This window comes from Scleropages formosus, chromosome 10, assembly GCF_900964775.1.
Source record: "Scleropages formosus chromosome 10, fSclFor1.1, whole genome shotgun sequence".
Taxonomy (NCBI): Eukaryota; Metazoa; Chordata; class Actinopteri; order Osteoglossiformes; family Osteoglossidae; genus Scleropages; species Scleropages formosus.
The window spans coordinates 6,062,612-6,072,415 of NC_041815.1; the positions used below are offsets into that span (position 1 = coordinate 6,062,612).

Below are 9,804 nucleotides of genomic sequence, written 5' to 3' on the forward strand. Positions count from 1 at the left end.
GGGAACCTCAGCTCAAGGAATCTGAGTTTGAAACGCTCTGCCCCAAATGCCTGCACTGTCGTCTGAATGGTTTCCATAAACAGTCCGTGTTGGATCACGTTGAGGCAAAAAGTGGAGTTTGCACGTTTTGTACATGTGTTTACCCACAGACATTGTGCTCTGTCCAGCAGTTTAATTTAGAGCTGTTACAGTCCAGTGAGCATTGAGTGGCATTAAAAAGCGATGGTTGTCATTTCCGGGTGGTGTGGCAGGTTTGGCCAGTGCCTGCTGTGTGGCGGGTGTGGGGTTTGAGCCCTGCTTGGGGTGTCTTGTGCTGGACTGGTGTCCCATCCCGGGTGTGTCCCCTCCCCCTTCGGCCTTGTGCCCTGTGTTGCCGGGTTAGGCTTCGGCTTCCTGCGACCCTGCTCGGGACAAGCGATTGTGGACATTGGTTAGCTGTCATTTCCTGGCTAGTATGCAAAGAAGCAACTGACGGGGATCTCTTTCATACATTTTTCACATGGTAGTTACAAGAAAGGGTTCTACATGCAGCAGCTATACTGTTAATAATGTTGATGTATGTGTTGAACATGAAGTTTTACTCAGCCAAACACAGACAAGTGCTATGGTGGAGGAGCAGATTTTACATCCCCTGGCTCTCTCACGCAGGTAACATAATGATTAAGGGTACGGAGCTAGTAATGTGATGGCCAAGTGGGCCAGTTCAAGCCCCACTCCATGCTGCTGCTGTAGTCCCCTTGAACAACACTCTTTCACTGAATTGCACCAGGAAAATAACAAGTTGTGTAATTGGGTCAGATTCTGTAAATTTTGCACAGATGTATCAGCTTTGCAACTAAAGAATAATCACAAGATCAGGGCCACAGTCTTCTTGTTCTTAGTGCACGAGGCACATAGTAAGATTTGTTTCAAAAGTTTTGCAGTCCAAAGGGACATTATTCCCATAATATCGGTTTCCAGATCATTTTTTATTTGGTAGTTCTGGTGCAGATTTTGAAAAACCACATACCGTACTCCGTACTTTTATTTACACCTCTGAAATGGTCAGTCTCATTCGCAGGCTGCTGAAATTGCACAAGAGAACCAAACAGAGCCTTGTCAACAGCAAAGTTTGGACTTCAACCAATGCTGGACACAACAGGTGGATATCTTGTGCATTTAAGACCCCCCACCCCGAGTTGTGCACATGTAGCTTCGAGGCCTCAATGTCACAACAGAATTCCAGGCTGTTGGACACCAGGGCTTGTTGGTTACTGCAGCAAAAATGTGGCAACAGGTAGCTACCAGTTTCTGTTGCTGAGGAAAAGGGTTCTTCAGTACCCTAGAGCCACATACTTCACCTTAACTGGTCCACTGAAACTGTATAAGATGTATAAAGTCTTTAAAGAATTGTACTTTGTTCAATAGAAAAGCAGTGACCAAATAATATAAAGTAGCTATAACATGACCATTACATTTTTTGCTGCGACTTTCGTTTCGACGGTTAGTTGTTCTTTGGAAAAGTCTTGGAAACTACCTCAAACGGGAAAGAGTTCGTTGCATGACAGCATGTCATTGTGTCTAAATTTGGAGAAGTCCATCTCTTGACGGCGTAGCCATCCTTCTTCTTAAGTTTGACTGAAGCACTAAAGAGTGACAGTGCAGGAAGGATTTAATTAATCACTGTTCTGACATCTGCACAATTACTTGTAGAGGCTGGGACAGCAGACCTCAGTGGCCACTCTCAGCCTTATTTATGTAAATGTATAATAAGGAATTAGAAATGCAATTGAGTCATTATTGTTTTTTCTTCATCTCAATGGTCTGTCACTCTATAACAGGTGTGGAGCTAAAGTGAAACCTTGTTAAAATTCTGAGCATGGAAAGGGCTTCATTCAGCCATGCTATGTACTGCACTTTGAAGCTGATTGGGCTGTGCTTTTGCTAATGAACATATGACCAAGGCTTGCCACCCTCAAATGAGAACTTTTCAAAGATGTCTTGCTATATGAATGAATTCGTAGACTGGATTGGGATGGAGGGGGGGCGTAGTGGTGCAGCGGGTTTGACTGGGTCCTGCTCTCTGGTGGGTCTGGGGTTCGAGTCCCGCTTGGGCATCCTGTCCTGGTTGTGTCCCCTCCCCTCCCCCTCCAGCCCCACGCCCTGTGTGTTGCCAGGTTAGGCTCCGGCTCGTTGCAACCCCCGTTAGGACAAGCGGTTTCAGACTCTGTGTGAGAGATTAGGATGAGATTTGTACGATATGGGAACTTGTTTTCCTGTCCATATGGTGTTTGCATAACACAGATTGCATATACTTTGTTTATATGTGTGTATATTTTATGTATTTATATAATCACTACTGTCCAAGAGCTGCCAGTTTTGTTAGTGTTTGGCCTGGTACTGTTATTTATACAGCTCAGTCCCTCCTTGGCAAGCCCCGATCTAAAAGTTGAGGCTTAAACAGTACTCCAGCAACCACCCCGCCTCCCGGTTCCTCTCCACATCTTCCCTCTCTGGGATTGTCGTAATCCCCAGTACGCGCCCGCAGGATTAACTCAGCCGCTTGTGGCCAATGGGCTGAGCGCCGCAGTAAGCCTCCGCAGGGACTTTTGTGTGGATCCTGTTAAAAAATAAATGAAAATAAAGTGTTATATAAGCCGGGCCACATGTAGCTCACGGTCACGCCAGGAGGGACTCCCAGGTCTGATTCTGCCTGTGTCCGGATGGAGCTATAAAAATTTGAGCAGTCTACCACTGTGAAACATGAGGTAAGTAGGTTGGTTTCACTTGCTACTCTGGAGATCGGAAGATGTTTAACCTTCCAAAGACTCATTCAACTGGTAAAAGTCTCAGTTTTAATGCAAATGATCTGGGAACACCTAAGACCCAAAGAGTTTTTCCCCTTGATGAAGCTTCCCGGGGTTATTGGGATGGAGTAACGTTGGGACAGAATTTTAATTAGATGTAATTAGGTGTAATGATGTGCAGGTTCTGGACGGTAGCTTGTAAATTCAGTTCGCAGCAAGGTTGCCTCAAAAGGCTTAAAATAAGGTCATGTGCAAAAACAGTCATCCAACAAGTAGTATTAATGAAACACACTGTGAGGACTTGCAACGTTATGTCTGGGATGAGCTGATTCCGAGGTGTTCAGCTAAGGTTGTCCGTCCATCCATCCATTTAGCTGATCAATTGAAATTGATCGTAAAGTTACTTGTTTGTTCCCAAAGCACCGAGAACTCAGAACCTCACTGGCTTAGCAATCTCTCAATGCAGGTTTTTTTTTTTTTTTTTTTTTGAAAACTACTTCTCTGGCTCTCATTTACACACACACACACACACACACACACAGACATACTTAGCGGGGAGATTAAGAACGTAAGAAGTTGCACACTCCCTACTTGGCCTAAACACTAAAATTCCTTCCCTACAAAAGGAGCAGGGGCAGTATAAGCCTGGCATTCTGTGTGGGCACAGGGAACATATGTCCATCAATCTTCTAAGCACATTTACAGTTTTCCCATTCCCTTTGTTCCTCTTTCACATCACTTCTGTAGAAATGTGTATTAGGGGCTGTTACTTGTCTCCGGTGTTTACTGCAGCATCTTCACCTTGTCCTGGTTTGGCTGCGTTTCACCACTCTTAGCTTTTCTCCGTACTCTCCGTCCATCAAAGGGAGGAGGGCTTTTCCCACACTGTCCATTCACGTGTCTCTCTTGTTCATCACCGGGGCTCTATAGGCTTGTTTGACAACTTCCTTGTCCCGCTGCCTGTCTCCTCCTTCCCTTTCTGAAGAAATAAGCTTGAGTCTCTTTGTAATGGGCATAAAAAATGGACCAGAATTTTCAGGGTCCCTGCTAACAAAGGCAAGGGAAATGTGGGGGAGGGGGTGGGGATGGAGGTGCCTGGACAAAAGGCAGTTCTGTCTTTTAGTGAAGATGGAGACATTTGAAGGAGTTCCATCTTAAAGCCCAACTCTAAGGGTCAGGGCCTAACAGATTCCAATTTTGGCAAAAAAAAATACAAGAGACCAGCCAGAAAAACTAAAAATGAGGATTAACTTATTAGCTCAGTCACTCTGTTCAGCCTTGTGCAGGGTGTGCACGGTTGTGATTGTCCCTGCTGGTTTCCATGGCAACTATCAGCCGCACAGGCTGCATAGTTTTCCTTTTTAATTTTACAAGATTAAGGCCATAGATAAAATATAAACTGTAGAAACATATGAAATAACATATATCTATAAACATCCAGCATCCTGACATGTCTGCCAGTAGTATCCCATGCATCCTCCCTGCAACTGTGTGTGGATGACATTTTTAAAGGCTGGCTGGCTGTCCGTCCAGTCAGGCGTGAGGCCGACACAAGCTGTTATTTGTGCTTACCGTGGAAAACACAGCGATTGTGTCGCTGTCAGGAGTAGCAGCCCGGTTCACACTCAACGCACAGATTTGCATTTTGACTCCCGTTCTCATTTAACCTCAGTAAAGCACAGCCTGTGTGTGTGTGTGTGTGTGTGTGTGTGTGTGTGCGTGCGTGCGTGCGCGCGCGCGCGCCTAGGGTGATGATATCAACTTTTGGAGGTTTTTTTTTTTTTTAAAACCCCACCCCCCTGCTCCTTTGCCCCCACCGCATTTGATTTATTACTTGTCTTAGTGCAGAACCTCCAGCTCAGCCACCTTGATTACGATCGCAAAGTTGACTGCAGTGAAGCAGCAAGGAGAAAATAGCAACAATGTTTGTGATTCGCAGAAATGGATGCAAACCAAAGGTCAGCAGGATTTATAAATTGAAGAATAACTTTTTGGAAACTATTGCTGGTTCGGGGAAAAAGAGAACATTCCAGAATAGCGCCTCTAATTATATGGATCAAGGGCTTTCCACTCTGTGGACACGGCCTTAACGTAGACCTTAGAAATTGCGCCGTGTATTCGTACCCCAGCAGCACCGAGGAGGGAACAGATTAAGAACTCTCACGACAGTGCTTCTGGCAACCAAAGTGCTTCATTATGGTTGTCAGAGCCCCACTAAAATACATCTGCTCACTTTCATGCTATGTTTGCATTGATAAGCTCCTTAGCGCTTCGGCAGACAACTGCACTCGACAAGCAAATTCGAGGACACGTGAACGCTGGGATGTTGCAGAAAAAAAATGTGAGAGATGAGGTCTTACTGGCTCCATGCTGTAAGTCAAAGATGTGTCTCCACAAAGAATATGAAACAGAAGCTCGAAAGACGAGATGGCAAACCATTCCACAAACCACCCCCCACTATCGCTTCCACCTACAACCTGATGACCCACACATAGACGTCATGTGATGAGCTGCAATTTCCTGCTTCCAGATTATCAAGAATCCTCTCCTCCCATCTCATTCTTTCAACTGCTCAAGTGGAGTGTGACAAATAGGATTTGACAAAATTAGCCACTTGGGAACAAAAAAGGGAATGAATCTGCACAGTAGATGCATGGTATACGGTATGGCAGTGAGTGCTTCTTGCTTTGCTGCCTGTGCCTACGTACAGTAAACGTTCTCGCAGCATTGACTTGGGATGTACAGCAGGTATTGTAATGAAATGAGCCACGTACTTCAAAGACCCAGGTTCAGATCCCACATCCTATTGTAGTAGCAAGGTACAAACTCTGAATTGATACAGTAAAAATTATACAAACGGGTGTGACGCATAACATTCTAAATTACTTTGGATAAAAGCATCAGGTAAATGAAGTGATGTACTAAATGTGCTTGTACACTTTGAGATTCTATTGTGATTGACAGCATGTCTCCTCCCAAAGTTTATACATGCAAGCTTGTGTGATTGGGTGAGACATGCGGTGGGGGCATAGCTAGAGAGTCCAACCCCCACATCCCTCTAACCCTCAGCGGAAATTAAAGCCAATTACACGGCTCTTTATCTCACAGCATTGCTCAAGACTTAAAAGGGAATTTCTGATTTTAGTTAATATTCTGCGTGAATGAATTACTGGAACAACATCCTGCACTTGAAGCAGCTTTAGTTCTGTGACTGAGCACCAACAATCAGATGTTGTAAACCCGAAAGCTCCTCTTGAGTCTTTCATTGACCTCGTTACCTTGTGTCCAAATTGCATTCAGTGCAAAGCTTCCACCTTTAAAAAGAGGGAAAGGTATGAGTTCGAGTGTCAGCTCTATGTGAATACATGTGTTCTGATTAAAATTAGTTAAAGCAGCACCACTGAATCATAGCAAAGATACAGTGTGATCTGAACATTGTCTGAAGAGCTACTGTAGATGTCCTATGGATGGATTTTGTGTCGTTTGGGCACTGCTATTTAGCCTCATTAAGGCTCTACCTGCTCCACTGATGTCCTTCTCTTCAAGATCATGCAATTTATGTAATTCTCTCCCATTCTTGCTAAGTCGCTTTGGACAGAAGTATCAGCTGAATGTGTATATAGAGTTTTATATTTAAATAAATTGCATAATATGTAAAACCTCTGTTGCTGCTTTTCACTAATGATCAAAAGTGCTGACACTTTTGGGAAAAGGAAGAGGAAGAGCAGCAAGACAGTGTTATTGGAACGTCGCTCATCTCTATTGAGACAAACACACTGAGCTTGACACAAAGCTCATTTGTTCCAAACTGCAGGGTTGACTTTGAATAAAATGTGGGAGTTTAAAGCGTATGTTGCAAATAGAATGTGGTGGTCTTTGTTTTGTCACATGAGATGCACATTTTTGAACTTCACTGACCACTGCGACGGACATCAGTGCCGTGAGTGACCTGCTCTCCGGCTCTCTTTGTCGTACCCAGGCTTGCTGATTGGTTCTGGATGCGCCCTCTACCCTCTGGGCTGGGACAGCGAGGAGGTGCGGCAGACCTGCAACAACAGCTCTGACCAGTTTGAGCTGGGTAAAGTTCAGACACACTTGTGCATGCACATCTGCGCAAGGCTAACACTCATTACAAAGATCTCATATGAGCTTGTATGACTCACTTGGATGTTTTCTTGCCAGTTTCGAATGCTAGTGCCACTTTGGCTCTTTATAGTATGTCCTTCTGTGTATCATAATATCCTTACCTGGACATCATTATTTATTTAGCAATGCTTTTGACAAAAAGGAGCTTGTGCTTTCAACTCGTAATCAAGTTTTTAGCAGAGGAAATAAATATCTCACACAAGAGTATAACAGCAGGTCTCATCCTATCAACACTTCTCCTCTAGTGACACCACTGAAGTAATTCCCCCTTCCAAGTGACTTCTGAAATGTGGGCTGGCTAATAAATAATCCCCTCTAACTTCTGTAGTCACCTTTGATCTCATCTACACATTCAGTATCTTGTAATTATGCTGTACAGTAAAAGAAAAAAGCACAGGCCTGATTAACTACTTTAAACTCATTACCCTTGCTGTACAAAGTTGATAATGTGTATTTAAATGTGTTACGTGTAAATACACATTTTCAGCAGTAGCATTATTTACTGTTACATCATGCTGGAAAAACTGCTTTAGGAACGAAGTGGTGGGGAATCGAGTGATGAAATAGGGGGTTACTTTTCGTCTAAATTTTGTTCCTCTGCAGGCAGAAAAATGGAAATGAACTAATTTCCTCTTTCATCTGCATTCCTTTTAATATACATCAGAAATAGAGGATGAAATGAAATGTGTAAGAAAGGGAATATGAAACGACAGCATCCGACTCTTGTTGGGGTGAAAAAAGCAGAGCGGCTCCTCTAGCTTCCAAAAAGTCTTACATTAAGGGACAAGCCCAGACTTTGTATCCCCCCTCTCTCCGCTGTCCCCTGTGGTTTATTTCCTTCTCGTTCACTGTCCGAAAATGAGAAGCAGTTCCCAGTAGGTCTGCTTGGGTCCCAGGCCAGCAACCTGTAGTAATTTCTCATTGGGATACACGAACAGATGACGTTTCAAAGAAATTGGCCAGCAGGAAGCCCGACCCGCCTGACAAAGTACCCCTGGGTGACTAATGTGCCCGCCATGGAACGACATAATGGATTTCAGAGTCAGAGATGGTGAATCCTAGATAGGCGCTAAGTAAACGCAAGTCGATTGTGCAAAAAGATTATTCTAAATCTTCTAGCTGCTGCAGCTACGGTTTTTCCAAATAAAATGATTCAAATGTGAATAAATTCAAATTAACTGCCAGGAATGTTTTAGGGAGGAGCTTTTATAAGAGTCCTAATATAACTCACAGTGGGGAAAAAAGGTTTTTTTTTTTTCTTCATTAAGAGTTATTCATCTAAATGTATCAAGGTACAGTATAAATATGTTATGGATTAAGAAACATATTAGTGACTGGTGCGAATTGGGTATCAGAATATATTGAGTTATATCACTGTAGTTGGTGATTTTTTTTTTTTTTGTTTTTTTTTAAATTTGGATGTTGAGAAAAACCTACTTCCACAAGTAATTTTTCTGCAATAAGGTAATTCTTAATGGTTAAAATGTGGTGGTCAAACTTTGAACAAAAGAACAAAGACCTAAATCTTACTAATATTTCAAGTTGAAGTACACAAGGTAGTTACCAAATGTGCAGCCTGTTGTGACACACAGATACCTATCTCCTTCTACTGTTGTTAACGTCCCTTCACCAGTAAACTGACCAGGGGTAAATAGGTGCCCTCCGCCATAATTAATTGCTCTATCTGTCTGTCTGTCTGTCTGCACAGGCTCCTGTGAGATTGGCTGGGCCTTCTACTGCACCGGGGCGGGCGCCGTAACCGCGTTGCTGGTGTGCACCTGGCTGGCTTGTTACTCCGGGAAAAAGCAGAAGCACTACCCCTACTAGGTCGATTCAGAACAAGCAAGTAGGAAGAAAAAGGGAAGGTTGAGCCACCAACTGAGGGCCGTGGAGTTTATGACCGTGAAGAGTCTCCAGATTTCCCAGCATTCTTCAATGTGGACAGTTTTGAAAGAGTCATCACAGACGTCTGACCAATCTTTCTCTCACGAGCTCAAGCTCTTGGTCATAATGTCATTGCAGGGACTGTTTTTATATGATGTATAAACACATTTGTTTATATATTTATATGTACAACAGTATAGCATTGCATCTGTATCTTTGTGTAGATATAATGGTATAGATTGTTAATATTAAAGCCAGGTACATAAAAATGCAGCTTTGACTGCACTCTATGATTTCTCAGAACTTCTCTGCTGGTTCTTATCAGTAGAGCCATAGTCTGCTCCTCAACATACACATATATATTGATTGCTGTGCTGCTGTCTCACAGCGCTTTGGTGGTGCGAGACAACGTGGGTCCGGTCCCCGCTCAGTCAGCGTGAAATTTGCATGTTCTCCCCATGTCTGTGTGGGTCTCGTCCAGGTGCTCCGGTTTCCTCCCACAGATATGCCAGCCAGGGGTATTGGTGACTCTCAATAGCTTGTAATATGTGAATGGATGAGTGACTGTGTGTGTGCAGCTACCCTGTGATGGACTGGCGTCCTGTCCAGGCTATACTCCCCTCAGCTTTGCGCCCAGCAATTCCGGCACATGCTCCAAATCACTGCAACCCTGCTCAGGATAAGCGGTTGCTGAAACTGGATGCATATACTGTACCCGAGAAATTGAATTCCCCTGATTCAGACAGAGCGAGGTGTTCTTGGCAGAGCTCTGCACAGAACAGGTTTCCATGGGCGTTTTACAAGATCTGGATCTCAGACATGAAGAATTGCCCCAGTGTGTACTTGACATTTTCTTGTTTACCTCTTTAGGATTTCATATTACTTCTGTATGATTTTTTTTAAACATGCTCTTTTCATCCCTATTCACTGTCCTCAGTATTTGAAACAGTGATCGGTTTTGATTACAGTATTGTAAAACCCATTATTC

At 43.6% G+C, this 9,804-nt stretch overlaps 1 protein-coding gene across 1 annotated transcript in view; it reads left to right on the plus strand.

Moving 5' to 3' along the window:
• The window catches only part of LOC108941472 (LHFPL tetraspan subfamily member 6 protein-like), a 32,827-nt gene extending 23,023 nt beyond the window's left edge, over window positions 1-9,804 (plus strand). Inside the window, exons 3-4 of the mRNA XM_029255698.1 lie at window positions 6,766-6,864; window positions 8,641-9,804. Coding sequence (XP_029111531.1) covers window positions 6,766-6,864; window positions 8,641-8,759 — 218 coding nt within the window. The 3' untranslated portion in view covers window positions 8,760-9,804. The remainder of the gene's footprint in view (window positions 1-6,765; window positions 6,865-8,640) is intronic.